The 22,435-nt window shown below is 35.6% G+C and overlaps 2 protein-coding genes across 5 annotated transcripts in view; one reads left to right on the top strand and one right to left on the bottom strand.

Annotated features, from left to right (window-relative positions):
• The window catches only part of RTN1 (reticulon 1), a 285,115-nt gene that overhangs the window by 8,510 nt on the left and 254,170 nt on the right, over positions 1 to 22,435 (top strand). The gene's annotated exons all lie outside the window — the stretch shown is intronic.
• The window catches only part of LRRC9 (leucine rich repeat containing 9), a 90,602-nt gene continuing 84,647 nt past the window's right edge, over positions 16,481 to 22,435 (bottom strand). The window contains exons 32-33 of the mRNA XM_081150784.1: positions 19,091 to 19,259; positions 16,481 to 17,996 (exon numbers count right to left, since the gene is read on the bottom strand). Coding sequence (XP_081006910.1) covers positions 17,957 to 17,996; positions 19,091 to 19,259 — 209 coding nt within the window. The 3' untranslated portion in view covers positions 16,481 to 17,956. The remainder of the gene's footprint in view (positions 17,997 to 19,090; positions 19,260 to 22,435) is intronic.

Below are 22,435 nucleotides of genomic sequence, written 5' to 3'. Positions count from 1 at the left end.
AAGATTCAGTATTAGTGAGGATCCAGTCAAATGGCATTCTCATTTATTCATTTATGAATTCAATAGTAAACATGTATTGTGTGTTTACTAGCAATAGGCAGGTTGTTAGGAATTAGTGATGCTTAGAAGGATAACAGTATCTCCCTTCATGGGTCCCCCCCTGGTAAGAGTGCTAGGGTAATACAAATCTATATGATCCCTTTGGAAAGAAATTTAGTGATATTTATTAGCAACTCTATAAAAATACGTACACCTTTTAACTGGTTAATATGTTCCTATGGAAACTATTCAATAGAAGAAAAATAATTTATGCACATGTGTTTATTGCATATTTCTAATGCTTAAAATTGGGGGCAACTTAAATGTTCAAAGCTTTGATGATTAAGGAAATAATAATATTTCCCTTTGGTTGAATATAATACAGACATTAAAATGATTACATTGACTTTGTGTTTTTTGTTTGTTTTTGTTTTTACATTGGCTTTGTAATATGGAAAATGCTTAGATGTATAATGTGAAAAAACAAAAATTATATAAATTATTATAATTCTGTAAAAATACACAAATGAGAAAACTTTTGTACCTTAGAAAATGGTAGTTGTATTAGCATGGTGGTATCTTAGATGATCATTTCAATATTTGTTTTTGAAACATTGTATATTATTTTAAAATAATTAATAAAACATTTTAATATATAAAAGTATCCCCGCTTTGGAACCTTTGGGCATTGCTGGTGGGAATATAAAATGGTGTAGCTGCTGTGGAAAATGGTATGATGGTTCCTGAAAAAAATAAACATGGAATTACTATATGATTCAGAAATTCTACTTCTGGTTATATACCCAAAATAATTGAAAGCAAGGACTCAGACAGATTTTTGTACACCACTGTTCAAAGTAGCAGTATTCACAATAGCCAGTTGGTGAAAGCAAACCAAGTTTCCATCAGTGGATGAATGGATAAGCAAAATGTGGTCTATACTTACATTGGAATATTATCCAGCCTTGGAAATTCTGATATGTGCTACAACATGGATGAACTTTTAAGATATAATGCTAAGTGAAATAAACCAGTCACAAAAAGACAAATACTGTATGATTTCATTTATATGAGATACCTAGATTAGTCAAATCCATAGACAGAAAGTAAAATGGTGGTTGCCAGAGGCTTGGAAGGGAGATAGGGAGTTATTGTTTAATGGGTACAGAGTATCAGTTTTGCAAGGTGAAAAGATGTCTAGAGATAAGTGGTGTGGTGATGATTGCACAACGTGAATGTAATTAATGCCAGTGAACTGTACAATTAAAAATGGTTCAGACAGTAAATTTTATGTGTATTTCACAAATAAAAATGGTTGAAATGGTCAGTTTTATGTTCTGTATATTTTACTACAATAAAAATAATTTTTAAGTGTTCCTGAAGCTATGGATGGATTTCTAAATTTGTATCAGAAATTGAAAAGAGGGCTAGTTAATAGATTTAAGAGTACACTACAATGAAAAAATGAAATGTGTAAAGCAGTTGGAAAAAGAATTTTAAAGATGAGTATCTCCAAATTCTATTGTATTATTCTCAAATTTATGACTTGAAATCTATTCTACTTATTTTTCATGCTTTGCTTTTTTTTTCCCTAATCCTCGAGGATTCAGAGAGAGTGGAAGGGGAGAGAGACAGAGGGAGAGGAAGGGAGGGAGAGAGAGCGAGAAAGAGAGGGAGGGAGGGAGAGAGCAAGAGAGAAACATCGATGTGAGAGAGACACATGGATTGGTTGCCTCCTGCGCACGCTCTGACCAGCACTGGGGATCGAGACTACAATTGAGGTACATGCCCTTGGCTGAAATAGAACACAGGACCCTTTAGTTTGCAGGCTGAGGCTCTAATCATTGAGTCAAACTGGCTAGGGCTGCTTTGCTTTTTAAGCGCATGTATGTTCATAGTAGCAAAAAAATGTTGTCAGACTGAAATGAACTTTTAATGTTCATTCACAATTTTAGATGTGAAAGAGATGCTTGTTTGTGTTAGAGGTAAAAAACCAGAGTTCCAAAGAAGTTAAGAGTGTACAGATTGTTAATGACAGATCTCACTAGAATGGTCCCTTTACTTTTATTACCATGTTATTTAAGCACTATACCACCTCACTCAGCCAGATTCTAATCTTTTGCAAATTAATCTTATGAAACATTCAGTTATTTCTTTTCTATTAGGAAATTCTTACATCAACATGAATTTCCTATGATATAAATTAAATCTTTTACTCCTGCTTTTGACTGTCTCAAGAAATTAACTTCACAGCTTTTCTTTTCCCAAGCATAGTTCCCTTGTCCTAAGAGAAGTTGCATTTTCTTTACTTTTAAAACTGATCTATTTTATGAATTGATGGCCAAATATCCTTTTCACCCCCACTATAGGAAGTAGGAGAACTATATTTCTTCAAATTATTCTTTAATTGTAGGACTCAAAATAGAAACAATATTATCTCATAGATTTTATGCATTGCTCTAAATCAGAACACTTTGGTTGTGAAATTGAACCCCATAAGTGGACTTCTCAATTATGTGAGCCATGTGCCTAAGTGGTTGAGTGTTGACCCATTTACCAAGAGATCACTGGTTCAATTTCTGGTCAGGGCACACGCCCAAGTTGAGGACTTGATCCTCACTAGGGGCCATGCAGGAGGCAGCCAGTCATGTTTCTCTCTCATTGATGTTTCTCCCTCTCTCTTCCTCCCTTCCTCTTTCACTAAAATCGATAAAAACATATGGAAAAAAGTCTGGATTTAGGTATTCTAGTGTCACTATGACAGTTCCATGGGTGGTGGGGCAGTCCATTTTTCTATGCCATCATCCCTAAAGTTATTGCCTCCTGAACCAGCTACAGCTCCTCCATCATATTCTTCTTCCAAGCCACAGGATAAATGGAAGGGAAATTGTTTTCTTTTCCTTTTTAAAGAGACTTACTCGAAGTTTCCATACAACACTGCCACATACATGTCATTGGTCAAAACAAATGGCTACACTTAGCGGCAAGGGAAGCACTCTGCATAGCTAATAATCAGAGTTCTTTTACTGAAGGAAAATGATAGAACAGATGCAGGGAGATAACTAGTTGTCTTCTCCATAATTTCCACCTCTTTTACCTATCTCTAAATATTTTCCCATCTTTCTCCTTAAGACATAGTTTATGTACTAAGAATACTTTGTACATTTTGTTCTGTTAGTAAAACTTGGAACAAAAAAGCAAAATAGTAGTTCTTTTGTAATAAATATTTTGTTTTCTAGAATTACACAGTTTTTATTGTATAATTATTTTTTTTCCATTTGCCTGAACAGGGTGGTTAAATTTTTTTACCAAAAAATGCTATTTCTTCAGTTATTTTCAAAATACTGTGGCTTCATAATGTATTCAGTTTTTATAAAAGGAATGCATATTTTCTTTTTAAAAATTGTTATTGAATTTATTGGGGTGACATTGGTTAATAAAATTATATAGGTTTTAAATGTACAATTATATGATACATCATCTATATATTGTAGTGTGTGTTCACCACCCAAAGGCAAGTCTCCTTCCATCACCATTTATTCCTTTACCCTCTTCTACATTCCCCCCACTCCCATTTCCCTCTGCTAATCACCATACTGTTGACTGTGTCTATGAGGGTTTTTGGGTTTTTTTTGGTGTTTACCAGGTTTTGCCGCTGCAAAGTTACTATTTTTCTTTTTGTAATTGAAAAGTATCTTGTGGGGAAATTCTTAGAGACCATTCAAATATTCTGTCATCTATTAATTTTAGTATCCATATATGATCCTTCGGTGCATCAATGATTACTGTGATGGTTGCCATAGACATAAGTATTCTTTACATGTTTCATTGTTTTTTTCTATATCACCAAACAATTCTCCAGTTCTCAGTGGACACTGACTGGGTGTATTACAAATTTAACTCAATTCTGACACTATCTGTCTGGAGATAGCATCAGATTCCATGGGTTAAGGGCTCAGTCTCACAAGACGTCTTACAACAAACACAAGTTCAGGTTGTTACCTGTGCTTCTGATAGACTGGCTGTAAATTGAAGATTCCCATGAACCCCCTGCTCAACAATTTGCTAGAGTGGTTTACAAGATTCAGAGAAACATTTACTTATGTTTACCAGTTTATTGTAAGAGATATAAAGAATACAGATGAAGAGGTAATAGAGCTCGGTTCAGAAGGGTCTCGAGAATAGGAGCTTCTGTCTCCATTGGAACTGGGGTGCGCCACCCTCTTGCCATATGGGTATATTTACCAACCTGGAAGCTCATCAGACTTCTTTTTCAAGAGTTTTTATAGAGCTTTAATCTCCAGCCCCTGTTATTCTTCCCCTTCCCAGAAGTCTGGGGTGGGGCACAAAGTTCCAATTCTCTAATCACTTGGTCCTTCTGGTGACAAGCTTTGTCCTGATGCTGTCTAGGAGCCCCACCCTAAGTAACCTTATTAGCATAAGCTCTGTGTGCTCTAAAGGGGCTCCTGAATGACAAAGGCACTCCTACCACTCAGGAAATTCCAAGGGTTTTAGGAGCTTTGTGCCAGAACTCAGGGACAAAGACCAAATATATTATTATACAACATAGTCTATTGAATACAGGAGAAAATTGTGTGCTCTGATTAGAAATAAAGATCTGTAAATGTCATCCTGATTGGAAATTCTTTATATCAGTAGGTTAAAGACAAGGCTGAGATGTTTTGTGAAAGTTACAGGAAAAATTGTGTGCAAATGTTAAATTACTTGTGCCATTTTCTACTTCAACTGAGAAGAGCACAGATATATGATCCATTTATCTCCATTTTGGGGGTCAGTATGATTCTTGATGGGAGCAAGGAACTTCTCTGTTGACCCTTACTTCTAATCCAGTTTTTCAGTTTGTGGAGAATAAACCTCTTGGCCCATAGCAAAGGATGTGAAAGCTATGTAAGTAACAAGGAGCTAGAATTCCCTAAATCTCCAGCCAACTTATACTAGACAAGAATATAATAAGCTCCTCCATTTTCTCAATTCAAAAACCCTTTCAGGTTGTGATTGCCATAGGTACTATAGATAAGGTACTAAGGATATGTAGTAATTGATTACATTTTCTGATTCTTTATATACAACACAAACTACTCAGAAACTCACATCCCTAGACTTTCCCAAAAGGTAGAGGTAGCCAGCTCATGGGTTACTTTGCCTTTTAATTCATATGTACTTCATGTGCATGAGGTTTTTTTTCTTCATGATAATACCACTTTCATATGGTGGGGCTCCCACTGCCATGACAACCAAGAGTGGTTATGAGGAGGTAAACCTTTACCAAAGCCTTAATCTTTGGTAGTAATATTAGCTTTCTCACTCCTTGGGTTGAAAAATGTAAAACATTCTATAATCCTGTTGGCTTTCCTGTTTTGTCTAAATTTCCTGTAAATTTTGATACATACACTTTCTTAAATTTACTAATCAAACTCACTTCATTTCTGCTAACCTTAATAAAACTAAAACAATACACTAGCTTTCCTTTAGATTAATATTGCTTTACTCAGCATTTCAAACACTAAAGTAGAACATAAATTATTTTTGTGTGTTTAGAAAAGACGAAAATTTTCATGTAGGAACTTCTGGATTAGGTTAAGGGAGTGAACCACTGTCCCCCAATTTCTAAAAAAGAAACAACAGGAACAAAAAAAATTTACCATCAACAACCAAACAGAGAAGGACCTAACCATAAACTTCAAATACTGGCTGCCAATAAAAGAAACAGAAAAATTCTGGAGTATACCTAAAAACTACAGTTAATAACCTTAAAGGATAAAGAAAAACAGCATAAAAAAGGACATGAAACCATAAAAAAGGACCACTCAGAAATGAAGAAGACAATATCTGAAATGAAGACTACACTGGAAGGAGTAAACAATAAATTGGATGAAGCAGAGATTCAAATCAACGATTTGGAAGACAAAGTAGAAAAAAACACCCAATCAGAGCAGCAATAAGAAAAAAGAATTCTAAAAAATGAGGATAGTTTAAGGGATATTTGGGACTACAGGAAGCATAACAATACCTGCATCATAGGGGTACCAGAAGGAGAAGAGAGAGAAGGGATTGAGAACCTATTTGAAGAAATAATGACCCCAAACTTCCCTAATCTGGTGAAGGAAAAAGACACAAGTCCAGGAAGCGCAGAGAGTCCCAAACAAGAGGAACCCAAAGAGGCCCACACCAAGACACATCATAATTAAAATGCCAAAGGTTAAAGACAGAATCTTAAAAGCTGCAAGAGAAAGACAGTTAACTACAAGGGAGCTCCCATAAGACTGTCAGCTGATTTCTCAACGGAAACTTTGCAGGCCAGAAGGGATTGGCATGAAATACTTAGTAATGAAAAGCAAGGACCTACAACCAAGACCACTTGCTGGGTAAAGCAAGGCTATCATTTAAAATTGAAGGACAAAGAGCTTTCCAACAAGAAAAAGCTAAAGGAGTTCATTACCACTAAACCAGTATTGCAAGAAACGTTAAAGGGCCTTCTTCACTAATCATCAGAGGAATGCAAATTAAAACCACAATGAGATATCACCTCACACCTTTCAGAATGGCCGTCATTAATAAATTAACAAACAACAAGTGCTGGAGAGGGTGTGGAGAAAAGGGAACCCTTGTGCACTGTGGGTGGGAATACAGATTGGTGCAGCCACTGTGGAAAGCAGTATGGAGTTACCTCAAAAAAAAAAAAAAAGGAACTGTCTTATGACCCAGTGATCCCACTTCTGGGAATATATCTGAAGAAACCACAAGCACTAATTCAAAAGAGTATATGCACCCTTATGTTCATTGCAGCATTATTTATAATAGCAAAGATTTGGAAGCAGCCCATGTGCCCATCAGTAGATAAAAAAGCTGTGGTACTTTTACACAATGGAATACTACTCAGCCATAAAAAAGAAGAAAATCTTACCCTTTGTGGCAGCACGGATGGACCTGGAGAGCATTACTCTAAGTGAAATAAACCAGCCAGAGAAAGACAAGTACACTCATATGTGGAATCTAATGAACAATATGAACTAAAAAGCAAAACAGAGACAGAGTCATAGATAGAGAGCAGGCTGACCGGTGTCAGTGTGGAGGGAGGGTTGAATGGCTGGGTGAGAAAGGTGAAGGGATTAAGAAAAAAAATTTCATCGACACAGACAACAGTATGGTGATTACCAGAAGGAAAGGGGGTTGGGGGGAGGTAGAAGTCAGTATATTGGGGATAAGTGGTGATGGAAGGAGACTTGGCTTGAGGGTGGTGAACATACAATACAATATACAGGTGGTGTATTATAGAATTGTATATCTGAAGCCTATATAATTTTATTAACCAATGTCATTCCAATAAATTTAATAAAAAAGAAAAACTATTAGGCAAACATTTTATCTGTAATTAAAGTTCCTATATTTGTGAACATAATTTTTTGGTTATAAAACTAATTAAAAATATGGCTTCCAGAATTCAAGTCTATATTCCATGCTGCACATCACAACTCCAAAATGACATTAACATCTTGTTGTAGAAGAAAAAGGTGTCAGGTGTTTAGTTCCAAGCCAGATGAGTAATGAATTATGAAACAATTTTTCCATTGGCATTTTTTGCATTTTGAATTTTAAATACAAGACTCGATATCATACAAATTTATGTCATTTAGGCACTATATGTACGAGAGTCTTGGCAGGAAACATGGCACAGTCAAATAGGGCACTGAGGATGAAGGGTCTAGTCCAAAATGTGGATAGAACTGAAGGAAATGAACCACTGTTGATGAAGCATTACAAACTTGCAACAGCCTTAGGCCTGAAGGTGTAAGAGGAGAGAGATTTGACTAGAATCCAGAGTTTTAGGAGAGCCCAAGAGGAGCTGTGGCCCTTATAAAGGAATACAGTTACTACAAAAGCATAATCTCACTCTTTTTTCCACTCCTTGATATACTGCCAGTGTCTTCCATTGGCTAAACCCAACTGCCCACTAGTGAGAGAAAGAACCCTGCTTAATGTTGTCCATAAAAGTCATTCTCTAGAGTCACAAAGCAGGAGAAAGGTGGAGAAGAGATCTGGAAGGGCAAATGAAAACTAGCACATTTTATTTCAGTAAAAGTGCAGTTGATTATATTTCTGGCTGCTAATTTTTCTTTTATCTGGCCTCCTTTGTTTTGGTTATATGGCAGGTCCCTTAGGTGTCCTGGGAGAAATAATTTCATAGAGCTTGGGGGTTGGTTCTGATATTGTTTTCTCTGTTATACTGATATATTCAATTGAAGATTTGACCAGAGACTGTACATAACTGATTTTGGCCTCCCAGATGGTGAGGTGCACATCTTATATAAAAGAACAGTAGAAGTATAATGTCACGTAATAGAAGTGATATTGTATGTAGTACGACCAATATGTGACATATTATTCTTCGGGATAGTTTGTTCTCTGCTATATTATTATTCATGTACTTCTTTAACACATAGGCCGTTTAGCTGTGGTAAGCCTGATCACACAATGAAAAACTGGGTTTATATCAAATGAATAGTACCAATTTTTAAAAACTTAAAATTCATAAGTTTTTCTTTTTAAAAAAAAAAATTTATCTTTGTTGTTGAAAGTACTACAGGTGTCCCATTTTTCCCCCCCCAGTTGACCCCCTCCACCTCACTCCCACCCTCTCCCCAGGCCTTCACCCCATCATTGTCTGTGTCCATGGGTTATGCATATATGCATATAAATTCTTTGGTTAATCTCCTCCCACACTCCACCCTCTTCCCTCTTCCCTCTTCCCTCCGAAATATGATCATCTGTTGCGTGCATCAATGTCTCTGAATCTATTTAGTTCGTCAGATTCTTTCATTCATTAGCTTCTTCTTAAAGAAGACTCTTCAACATTTCACATAGTACTGGTCTCGTAGTGATGAACTCCTTTAGCTTTTCCTTGTCTGAGAAGCTCTTTATCTGCCCTTCAATTCTAAATATAACTTTGCTGGGGAGAGTAATCTTGGTTGTAGGTTCTTGCTTTTCATCACTTTGAATATTTCTTGCCACTCCCTCTGGCCTGCAAGGTTTCTGTTGAGAAATCAGCTGACAGTTGTATGGGTGCTCCCTTGTAGGTAACTGCTTTTCTCTTGCTGCTTTTAAGATTCTCTCTGTCTTTAACCTTTGGCATTTTAATTATGATGTGTCTTGCTGTGGGCCTCTTTGGGTTCCTCTTGTTTGGGACTCTCTGTGCTTCCTGGACTTGTAAGTCTATTTCTTTCCCCAGGTAGAGGAAGTTTTCTGTCATTATTTTTTCAAATAGGTTTTTAATTTCTTGGTATCTTTCTTCTCCTTCTGGCATCCCAATAATATAAATGTTGGGCCTCTTGAAGTTGTCCCAGAGGCTCCTTATACTATCTTCATATTTGTGGATTCTTTTTTCTTTTTGCTCTTCTGGTTGGGTATTTTTTGTTTCCTCATGTTCCAAATTGCTGATTTGATTCTCTGCGTCCTCTACTCTACTGTTCTCTGTAAATTATTCTTCATTTCAGTTCGTGTAGCCTTCATTTTTGATGGGTATTTTATTAGGTCATCGATGGTCTCACTTGTTTTCATAATAGTCTTACTAATATCCTTAAGCATCCTTATAACCAAAATTCTGAACTCTGTATCTGTCAGCTTGCTTGGTTCTATTTCATTTAGTTCCTTTTCTGGAAATTTCTTCTGTTCTTTCATTTGTGACATGTTTCTTTGCCTCCACATTTTGGCTGCTTCCAGGTGTTTGTTTCTATGTATTAGGTAGAGCTGCTATGTCTCCTGGAATTGGTAGAGTGGTTTTAGGTAGTAGGTGTCCTGTAGGGTCCAGTGGCTCAGTCTCCCCAGTCACCTGAGCTGGGCCTTCTAGGTGCTCCCCTGTGTGGGCTGTGTGCACTGTCCTATTGTTGTTGAGCCTTGGTTGCTATTGGCATCACTGGGAGGAATTGACCCTCAGTCCAATCAGCTGTGAGGACCAGCTGCAACTACGGCCAGAGAGCTGCTGTGCTGGAGACACCCCTATGGAGCAGGATTTCCTTCAGTGGAACTTTGGTGTTCACCAAGTGCGCCCCTTGAGTGTGTCACTTGTGGATGTGGTAGGGTTGTAATCCAGCGTGGTTGAGTCTGACCCCCAGGTGCACTGTCTCTGGGGCCTCCCAGGAGGTGCAGAGTCAGCCTCTGCCAGTGCCTTGCCCAGGGCCACCCCGCATGTGCTACACAGCAAATGGTAGTTGGCTGCTACTTGTGCTGGGCTTGGAAGTGTCCAGGAGAGGCCAAGCTATGAGCCAATGTAGGCTGCCGCTAGTGCCAGGCCTGGGCCACTTATCAAGCCCTATGGGGCACAAGGCCAGCTGCTGCTTGTTTGAGAGATTTTAGGAAAGTCCTATGCATCACGCTCAAGAGGCCACTTGCACAGAAAAGCCCCTGGAAATGGCCTGGATGAGCTGCAGGTGGGGAGGGGCGGGGCCTCCGGGAATCACGGGGCGGGGCCAAAGGTGAGAGTCAGGTGCTGGCGATTCAAATATGGCGCCTGCCTGCCGGCTGTGTGCGGGGAGGACTCGCCAAAGGAGCAATGGCCTCTGCCAGCTCTTCTGCCTGGGAGGAAGCCGCCCCTCCGCCTCTCGCCCGGATTCCAGGCAGGTTAGTCCCCCCCCCGAGTGTCCCAGGTCCTTTCAGGCTGCTGCCCGGCGCTGGGCTCAGAGGGAGCGTCCGAGTGAGTCCGTGCGCGGGCCCTTTAGGAGGAGCTGCTGGGGCTCCCGCAGCCTCCGCGACCCTCAGGGACAGTCCCCGCTGGTTTTTACAGTTCAAAGTTGTGTGGACTTCTTTTCCTGGCCCTGAAGCCTTAGGCCGGGGCCTGCTGTGGGGCTGGGACCCCTCCTTCCTCTGGGAAACCTCCGCCACCGAGATTCCCTCCCGGGTTTAAACTGTGGCACTGGGTGTGGGCCCGCGGCCTCGTCTCCGCCCCTCCTACGGGTCTCGGTGCTCATTCAGCTCCCTGGTTGTGGGGCTTCTGTGCAGCCAGATTTCAGGAGGCTCTGAGTGATGGTGGTTCTGTATTTTAGTTGTGATTTTGATGTGGTTGATGGAGGTGGCGAGTGCAGCTGTTACTTACGCCACCATTTTGTTTCTCTCATAAGTTTTTCATATTTTATACAGTCTTACACCTTCAATTAAATTAGTGAAGTTTGATTTTATAAATTTTAAAAAATAATTTTTGTTCTCCCTCTCAATATCTGAAGGCTCATAAACATAATGAATAAAATTACAAAATTCAGTGGGAAACAAATAGTATATTAATAATTGATCTCAAGGTTAAAAAAATATTTGTGACCCAGGAAGGGAGAGCAGCTTATTTATAACCAAATATGAATAAAATTACTCTAGATACAATCTTCTGCTTTGTTTTTATTTCATTTCCCTCAACTAGGCTCATAATAGTTTTCATTTTTGATCTTTTCAATATAACTGAAAAAAACTGATCAAAATATGTGCAGAATCAAATATTAGAAAGAAATATCTAATTTTTTAAAGTTTTCTTTGAGTTAAAAGAGAAAAGTGGTTCCCAATCAATAACTTTTTTTTCATTTTTATTTTCTCCATGAAAATAATGCTTTTAAAAAAGTAAGTTTGGCTTTTATTATCTTTAATAGCTGTTTTTGATGATTTCTCTTCTGAAATACTCATGTTGTAAGTACATATTTCTACTTTTATTTTCTTATAATGCATTAAAAAACCTGAAAATAGCAATATATTAAAACAATTCCATGATACTAGGTAATCTTCACAGTTTCTGAAGTCTATTGTAGGTGTTGTTTAACTTCTTAATATAAATGTCATTTAATTAGTTAATGCTAAGTCTTAAAAAGATTAAATAGGTATTTACAACACTTAATAATGGAATTACTGAAGGATGACAATTATGTGACTGACATCATAGTTACTCTTTTTGAGAGTTAACATTAACAAATGTTTGGGCTTTATTTAGTTTCTATTTATAGAGGTTTTAGATCTATTTCCATAAATATATCTCTATTCAAAACATATAACAATATAGTGATGCTTCCGTTCACTATACATGAAAATATTAGAACTTTCACCTAGCTTGAAAAATTTAATGAGCATCTTAGTAAATTGAAAGAACACACACATGCAAAAACAAGCCAGAAGACAAGAGCACAAATCAGGGACCTTGGCTATAAGCAACTTCCAAGGTTATAGCCTCAGTTTAGGACACATTCTACACTTTTCTTCAGCTACATTTTTCTAAAGTTGTAAATCATGCACAACTATAAGGCTGAGGTACTATATAAATCATTGAAAATAAAATTTTATTTTATTCTACTTCTAAAGCAGGAAAGTATATCAATACTTTCAATGAAACTTTTCCTAAAATCTAGGAAACAAGTCTTCTGATTGACTTCCAGCTAATTTAACACATTAAGCCATTCAGTCGTCCCAAGGTATCCCATTTTATGAGTTACATGTGTTATCCAAATTAATTTTCAAATTTCTGTAATTGTACACCTGCACCTTTGCCACTAACTCTAAATTAGCCTTTTTTGTTTTTCGAGGACAGGAAGTTTGACATATACAGTGCACTGACTGAGATAGACTACAATATTAAATTATCACAATTGTATGAGACCTATATATTGTATTTTTATTTGCACGTACTGTGTATGTGTATATGGTATGTATATATGAAATTCACAGATGTACACTATGCTGTTGCTTAAAAAATCAAATGGTGGCAATTTAAAGACTATTTTGTTGTTAATAAGGGCTTAATACCAAAAACCGAACAGAGTCCTTCACAAGGTAAATTAACCAGGGAAATATGCCAATTTTGACTTCATTTCCATCCTATTGAATGACTGCATTCATTCTCTTTAGGTTTAAAGCTCTTCATTCTACTGTTCCTCAACACTATAGAATTCCAGCTTGCTTTTCACCTATCTTTTAACAGTTTAACATAAATGGCTGGGTCAAGTCCATTGTTCCAATTGTATGTAGCTTAAAAAGCTCTGCAGTATTTTACTCTTTTCATTGTATCTGGCTTCCTTGAGTGCTCTGCTCACTGCATTTTACTCGTACTCTGTTTTCTAAATCCATTTATGTCTATTCTTTCTGAGACACTTGTTCGTCTGGGAGCTCAAATTGACTTCTCCCCATTCTATTTCCTTAACTAAAAATGCACCATTAAGGTTGATTGAACTCTTTTAAAGCACTTCATAAAAAATGAAAGGCCATAAGAAAGTAGGCTACCATTGTTTGTAAATACCTGTTTTCAGCCAAATTGATAGGAATGAGAAATAATTGGAAACTTATAAATGTTATTGATATATTTTTTACAGATTAGTCTTTTTTGTTGTTCTTGAAAAACATACTTGTAAAACATTCGGGAGGAAGGAGGGAAGAGGGGCAGCATTATGTTATAATTAAAGACGGAACAAATAGAGCTAAACTTCTAAGATTATCTGAAACATTTTCTAAAACAAATAGTGTTTTACAGTAAGCAAGACATAAAACACATAGGTTCATGATTAAAATCTACACCTTTTAAACCACATGACCTTAATTTTTTTCTATTTAAGATTTATGTAGATATTATTTAAAAATAAATGTAACCATAGATGGTTCACAAAAACAGTTAAGATAATTGCTAACATTTTTTAAATTTGTAATGTTTAATAATGGAACTCTATAGGTATAAAATATTTTTAAATAATTAGAATTAGAATTATAAATGAAAACCCAGATGAAAATGTAGAATATCATTTGTGAAAGTATTTCACATTTGTTTTTATTTAATGTTTGATCAAAATGTAATTAATTTACATAAGTTACCAAAATATATTATACCAATGGACTTTAATTCAGAGCATATGGAAATACTCTAATTTTTAATGATACAACATAAGGAAAAATCTATTCTAATTTTTAATTATCATTGCAGAATCACAGGTATTTTATATGGAAAATGATGGTGTTGATGAATTAATTGGTTTTTTGATTTACCTAAAAGCGCTTATAGTTAAGGTAAGGCCTAATAAATAAAACATAAATGATAAATAACTTGATTTCAGGTCATTAACAGTTTTAAAGCTACTTCTAAGTTCCTTTGAATATACTATTCTATTTTCAGGTTACAGCATTTCATGTTTTTGCCAAAAAGGCACTTATTTTAGTTAGAAGGGGTAAAAAATCATTACCTAAACAAAATGTAAAAATAAATATGCCGCCCGGCCCGGCATGGCTTAGCTGTTGAGCATCAACCTAGGATCCAGGCTATCGGGGTTCGATTCCCAGTCAGGGCACATGCCCGGGTTGCGGCCTCGATCCTCAGTTGGGAGCATGCAGAAGGCAGCCGATCAATGACTCTCTCATCATTGATGTTACTATCTCTCTCCTTTCCTCTCTCTGAAATCAATAAAGATATATTTTAAATAAATAAATAAATAATAAAAATAAAAATAAATATGCACAAATTAGATCTGAGAGACGTCTTCTTAGTACTCTACAAAACAATTTTATTCACAAATGAAAAAAAGTAATAGAATATTATAATTCATATATTTATAAGAAAAACTTGTAGAAATAAAATGTTGCTAATAAAATAACTGTGTACTTCTGGCTGACTGTAAACTAAAACTGCAATTCTGTATAGGTTTTCTTTAAAAATATTTCAATAATGGAGGAAAGGGCAGAGATGAACAAGGAAAGTAGTTAAGCACTTGGAGGTCATCCAGAAGCTCTAAGTTTTATAGCAGAGCAGTAAAAAACCCAGCCAGTTTCTATCCCATAAAAAACCTGATTTGATTAGATTCACTGAATAACCAACAGAACTCGACAGAAGTGCTATAAAAAATTTACTTCTTTTTATGTAACATTTAATTGAAGTTAAGAGCCTACAGCATGAGTAACAGTAAGATCCAATGTTTTAGAATATTAAGCACTTCTCGTAGTGTATGATAGCTTATGAATAAGCAGTGAAATGACATGTTAAATATAAGGATTATTTTAAAACTAGTCATGAGTGCCTGCAAACACACACAAAAATCTGTTCACAACCATAGTTTATTTTGTATCAAGTCAGAGAAATCCAGAACTATAAAAATAGAAGTAAATAAAGTTCTTAATGTACAATTAATTATAGCCTATCTTCATATGTCAAAATCAGAAGAGCACTTTGGCATAATTTATATTTAGTTCAGCATTGTAAGCTCCTAATTTGTAGTTAAAGTGCCCTAATTTTTAGCTTTCCAAGTTGTTTGTGAAATTGTTCTTTAATTTAGAACAAGTTGAATAATCATGCATATGATTGCATGCAAAATAAATCTATCAAGACATTTGCTAGGAGCAAAGAACTAATTTTACTGTAGAAACTTTCCCTAAATACACTGGAAGAAAATGAATAGTTTACAGTTTTTATATACATTAAGGCTCTACAACAGCTGATTAAGTAGCATTAATCATATTTACAATTAGTAAGAATTAAATGTCAATTTACTTGTACTAATCAAAAAGGCAATTAATTTGGAGTTGAAAAAAATCTAGGATTTGGTGTAATATCTACCCTTTTCCTTTTTAAGCCATTTTATCTATAAATAGAGATATTTCATATCTACTTCATAGGCTGGTTATGGGGATAAAACATGGGCTTCTAGTTTGTAAATTTAAAGCACTACCTGTCTGTTTTGTTGCAATGAGTTGTGAAGTGTTACAAATAATTTGTAACTATAACTTAAAATTTCAGTTTGTGAATGATTTATTTAAACAATTTAGAGCAAATCTAAAGTCATGCCTATAAAAGTATCCCTCATGTTCAATTACATTTTCATTTGTTTTGTTGAATAAGAAAGGGTGAAATTATTGCTGTTGCTTTATGAACTATGCATAACCAATGGCTTAACCTGTCTAAGCATTTCCAGGGGAGCATGCTGATCATGTCAGTGTCATCTGCCCTCATGGCAAAAAAAAAAAAAGTAAAAAAAAAATTGGAATGGCTGTGCTAAATTATGTTAGTAATCATCCCTTCACTGCTTTTATATAAATTATTTATTATATATTTGTACTAAAATAATCCTAAGGTTGAGTTTGTGTCTGTTTTCTATACAGCACCTAGCAATGCTTTAAATATGTTTATTATTATTCTTAGTATTACTATCAAATTATGTATTACAAATTAATTTATCTTCAAGGAGAAATTCAGGTGTAGTTTAAAATTTATGAAATAAGATATATTAAAATTTAATAAGTGTACATAAAAATCATTATAGCTCTTACATATAAATGTACAGGAAAAATAGCTAAAAGACAATATGTCAAATGTTAAGTGGATGCTGGATAATGAGTTGCTTTTTCTATTTTATACTTTTCTATTCTTGTAAATTTTTCTACATGAAAACCTATTACATTTATTTGTCCCACCAGAGATTTTTATTTTAAAAGACACATTTTATTATGAAAGTAATATATATTCAGGATTTCATTTATACATTATCATAAAAGAAAAAAAAGGCAGATGATGCCCAGTTAGCAATAGATAGTAAAGAACAGACCCTTATCACTGTAATATAAGCAGTTGCCAAAACTAAAGGGCAACAAAGACATCTTCTGGACACCTTAAGAACTGCACAGTTTTTTAAACAAAGGATCTTATTTCTACCTAAGAGTAATAGTTGTTTAAAAACCACACATTAAGAAGTGTAAAATCAATTTGTATTAGGTTTAAAGTTTTAAATATTACATGATTTAATTACAAAACATACAGTATTTAAAGAAGAAAAGATACAAAATTGTTGCATACACATTGGAATTAGTTTCCAAAATATCTTTGAAGCTATTTCCAGATAAATTATAAAATACAAATATTTTAGTAAAATTAATTTATTTTCATGTAAGGAACATAAAAGAGTATGAAAACTACATGCAATGTTGAACCAATACTTGAAATATTTAAATAGAATAGGTCATGAATCATGGAGCTCATTAATATCAAAATCTGATTGGTAATTTAGTCTTTAATTTGAAGAACTATATTTAACAAACAGTTTTTAAGCACATTTAAAATCATATTTGGTTGATTTGTTATATGTGCTAGTACTATGCAATGTAATATTTTAGAAAAATTATCTCCAGTGATATATAATTATTAAGGATCCAAATTTTAAGTGTCTACTCAGTTTGAACATGTGTTCTTTTCAGACTAAAGCAGCTTGTAAAATTATAACACTATAGGCACAAATAACCAATTTTGTATATGAAATAGTACTCAGTTATTCTTAGAGCATGACTGACTGGTTGCACTCACATCTAGCCACCTTCAGGAAGAACTATTGATGTCCATGGTTTGCCTCTAAACAATTCTTAGGGCAGACCCAGTTTGAGGATTTTCCCCCCCAAGTATAGTCCTAAAGAAACTAATCTGTGATTCAACTAGCTAAACTCAGCTTGCCTTAGTTCTAGTTGTGTTTGGTAAGAACTGTATGCTTTAGTTTAAGGTAACTCCAAATGAACAGGTATTCTACAAATGAAAGTATGCTTATGTCCTAAAATTACATTTCTTAGTATCTTCATATGATAGACCATAATGAGATTTTGTAACTAAAGTCTTCTAATATCAGGACTAAATATTTGAGTCTTTGGACTTTGCTTTATGTCACTTGTATCTTTTCAAATTGTTGTATGATTTTTCTAATATAGACATTTAAACAAATAATTAAGATAACCATAAGGAAAGTTTGAGAGGATATTAAATAAAATTCACTAAGGGTGACAAAGATTATCTTCATATGAAACTGAAGTGCTTCAGTAACATAAGTAACACAATTATCTTACTTTTTTCACTGACATTGCTAGTTTTTGCAAACTACTACACAGTAATAGGTTTCTTGGTGTATGTTCATTTCTCTTTAGGCAGTTACATTCTATTTGATCTTGTGAAGTGTCTCCCAGGAATTCTGTCAGAAATAAAATATTTGAGTCAAATAATGTTTACAATTTCTTAATGGATCAGCTAACTTAAGGTAATTCAGCAATAAATAATTTCTGTATTTTATACGTGTAAAATTCAAAGACATACAAAAGAGAAAATGATCCTAATTTTTGGCTATCTAAAAAATGAGTTAGCCCTGCCGGATGTTGCTCAGCAGTTGAGCGTTGACCTAAGATCCAGGTGATCGGGGTTCAATTCCCAGTCAGGGCACATGCCCGGGTTGCCAACTTGTTCCCGTCGAGGGCGTGCCAGGAGGCAGCTGGTCAATGACTCTCTCATCATTGATGTTTCTATCTCTCTCTCCCTCTCTTTTCCTCTCTCTGAAGTCAATAAAGATATATTAAAAAAAGAGCAACAACAAAAAACAAAACAAAAATGGGTTATCCTGAGGAATCAGTGGGACATGATTGATTACAGCAGGGAAGTCAGTGCAAGAGCCAGGCCTACTCTAGATCTGCTGCTGAGCAGATCACTCGAATAGATGAGCCAGAGCTTGGCTACCAAGAGGCTGGTGAACAGGCAACAACTGGAAATCAAGGCAAACAGGTTTTGAGCATCATAGTGAATTTTAAATGAGAAGTAGCAGGCTCTTAGGCATTGAGTTGGCCTCTAGTGCTAGAGTCCAGAAAGGAGGAAGGGCAAGTGGGAACTATATAGAGATCTGAAGAATTTACAGTATTCTTGGCCTTTGTGATTTCACATAAGTGAACTGCTTTGCATATTCAGTAAGTAGAAGTGACTTGGGAGAGAATACAATTAAAAGTAGTTCCCATGTACTGTAATTATTTCAATTTTCCCTCACATAAGTACTACGTGAGCACTATTCTACCTTGATAGACATTTCTAAGCCTTTTTGAATTATGACATAAATATACTGGACTTTGGGAAAGATTTGGTGAATGTGGGACAAGAAACCCTATGTTATCTGACAGTTTCCCCCAGTTCTGAGTAAATATATAACAGTATATAACAATATTTCCTATTTTTATACGTGACTAGCAAATTTAGGGAGGTGTTTTAAATGATGAGAAATGATATTAAAACACAGAATAGCTTTACCTCCCGTCATCTTGGTTGCTTTGGTACATTTGTGCAGTTGGAGATGCCATATTCTGATGTGACATAAGAGACGGAGAGAGATTTATTCCTCTGAGTTGCCGGAAAGCTATTTCTGCATGAATGCTCCGAGGATTATTTGTCAGAATCCCTGCATTCTTGTTTTTTTTGTCTGATATTAGGAATTATGAAACAATGAGAAACATTAATAAAATAAATGATAAAAATTTGTCCTTCAGCTGAATGTATGCTATACATATTACATAACATGAATTTAAAATATTTATAAGTATAGAATTGGAATGTATTTCTAGCACTTAATGCTACTTAACTCTCTGAGCTAATGAATCAATTTGCTCCTTTCTAGGTATTTTTTAAATTGAATTTATTGGGGTAACATTGGTCAATAAAATTACATAGGTTACAAGTTTATAATTCTAAACTATATCATCTACATATTGCGATGCGGACTCACCATCCAAAGTCTAGTCTCCTTCCATCAACATTTATCCCATTTCCCTCTTCCACCTGCTCTCTCTAGGTAATTTTAAAAAATATAAATATCCAGAGATGTGTACTATAATAAATGTATAGATAAAGTGACCATACTTTCAAAATAAAAATTGAAGCAGTATAGTCAGAAAATAAGAAATACAGGACTTTTCCAGAAAATCCTAAAAAATAGTTGCACAATGAATCTTGAAGAAAGATATCTGAGAAGTAAGTTAGGGAGATGAGTCCAGGGTTGAACTAATGCCAATATATATACATTCAGCAATACATTCCTGATGATGACATTGTATTGCTAAGGAGCCTAATAACAATTCAGTACAACCAGCGATACAGATAGCTATATTTACTGGATAAAAGCATAAACATTCTGACTATGATTAAAGCCTTGAAGCCATAAGTATGTAGAAGTATGAAAAATAAGTTAAACAAAAAATATCTTAACAGAGTAAATTATGTTGAGTTTCTTTTAACTGAGTTTCCTTTAAAAATACACATAGGACAATGTTATTCTTAGTAAGCTGTTAGCTCTTTTCACAGTTATTGTAATGTTCAGTTTTATTGTCCAACAGTGGCCTGAGGCAATATAGGATGTTAAAAGCAATGGAAGAGATGAGCCCCTCAGAGAAGGAGCAGCTTCTCTCATTTTCATCAAAATGGTAGCCTGTGAAGATCAGGAATTAGGAGAAAGGTTGATCTAAGCCTGAATTAAAATGTACATACTAGAATGAACCACTTCCATGCCCTGTCCTTGTAATATACTTTCTTTTTTTAAAAAAAATTATCTTTATTGTTGAAAGTATTACAAATGTCCCCTTTTTTCCCCCATTGACCCTCTCCACCTTGCACCCCCCCCTCCAGGCCTTCACTACACTATTGTCTGTGTCCATGGGTTATGCATATAAGTTCTTAGGTTATTCTCTCCCCCTCCCACTCCCACACCTGCCTTCCCTCTGAGATTTATTAGTCTGTTCCATGCTTCTGTGTCTCTGGATCTAATTTTGTACATCAGTTTATTTTGTTCATTAGATTCCACATATGAGTAATGTCATGTGAAACTTGACTTTCCCTGACTGGCTTCTTTCACTTAGCATAATACTCTCTAGGTCCCAACATGCTGTCTCAAAGGGTAAGGGATCCTTCTTGTTTACAGCTGCATAGTATTCCATTGTGTAAATGTCTGAGAAGATGCTTGATATGATTTCCATCTTCTTGAACTTGTAGAGACTTGTTTTGTGTCCTAACATGTGTTCTATCTTTGAGAATGTCTCATGTGCACTTTAGGAGAATGTATATTCTGCAGCTTTGGGATGAAATGTTCTGTAAATATCAATTAAATCCATCTGATCTAGTGTGTCAATTAGAGTCACTGTTTCCTTGTCAATTTTTTTTGTCTGTAAGATCTATCCAGTAAAGTCAGTGGGATGTTAAAGTCCTCTACTATGACTGCATTGCTGTTGATCTTTCCTTTAAAGTCCTCCAGAAGTTTTTTTGTTTTTTTTCCCAGCTGGTGTGAGTCTTTTGTTGTGAGGTGAGATTCTTGTAGACAGCATATACTTGGATCATGTTTTCTTATCGATTCAGCTACCCTATGTTTTGATTGGAGCATTTAATCCATTTATATTTAAGATTATTGATAGGTACTTTTTATTGCCATTTTATTTCTTTATGCCTATCTTTCTCTTGATCTCTATTTCAACTTCTTATTATAGCAGTCCCTTTGACATTTCTTGCAATGCTGGTTTGGTGGTGATAAACTCCTTTAGCATTTTTTTTTGTCTGGAAAGCTCTTTATTTCGCCATCTATTTTGAATGATAGCCATGCTGGATACAGTATTCTTGGTTTCAGATCCTCATTTTGCATTACCTTGAAAACTTCATGCCATTCCTTCTGGCCTATAGAGTTTCTGATGAGAAATCAGCTGACAGCCTTATGAGAGCTCTTTGTAGATAACAGATTGGTTTTCTCTTGCTGCCTTTAAGATTCTCTCTTTGTTTTGGATTTTTGGCATTTTAATTATGATGTGTCTGGGCGTGGGTCTTTTTGGGTTCTTCTTGCTTGGGACTTTCTGTGCCTCCTGAACTTGTCTGACTTTTTCCTTCACCAAGTTACGGGAATTTTCTGCCATTATTTCTTCAAACAGGTTCTCTAACCCTTGCTTACTTTTCACCTCTTCTGGCACTCCTATGATGCAAATATCATTGTGTTTCATGTTGTCCCACAGCTCCCTTAAACTGTCGTCCTGTTTTTTTGGTTTTTTTTGGTTTTGGATCTCTGGTTGAGTGAGTTTTTCTGCCCTGTCTTCTAATTCACTGATCTGATCTTCAGCTTCCCCTAATCTTCTGTTTATTCCTTCCAATGTTTTTTTTATTTCTACTATGTCATTTTTAATTTCCTTCATAGTTCCTATATCATTTCTCATGCTGTTGAGCATTCTTATGAGCAGTATTCAGAACTCTCTATCTGATAGATTGCTTATCTCCATTTCATTTAGCTCTTCTTCTGGAGAATTCTTTTGTTCTTTTATTTGGGGCTTGTTTTTTTGGTCTCCCCATTTTGGCCGCCTGTTTGGATTTGTTTGTATGTATAAGGTAGATCTGTTAGGACTCCCAGTCTTTTGGATGGCCTCTGGTGCAGGCCAATGTCACATGCTGTTGTGACTGGCCTTGAGTACCCTGTTTGAAGCTTTCCACATTTCACAGCTTGTGGTTCCCTCTGCTGGGGCTTAGTGTATTTGGAAAGGCCCACCAAGGTCTGCTTTTCCAAGCCCTGGGTCCAGAAGCAAATCAGGCAAAAACTCAAAGCACCCAGAGGCTGATTGTTATTCAGACTCTTAA

Source organism: Miniopterus schreibersii, assembly GCF_964146895.1.
Source record: "Miniopterus schreibersii genome assembly, chromosome: 1".
NCBI classification, from domain to species: domain Eukaryota; kingdom Metazoa; phylum Chordata; class Mammalia; order Chiroptera; family Miniopteridae; genus Miniopterus; species Miniopterus schreibersii.
The sequence above is the reverse complement of the archived record's forward strand: the minus strand, read 5'-3'. Positions and strand labels throughout refer to the sequence as shown.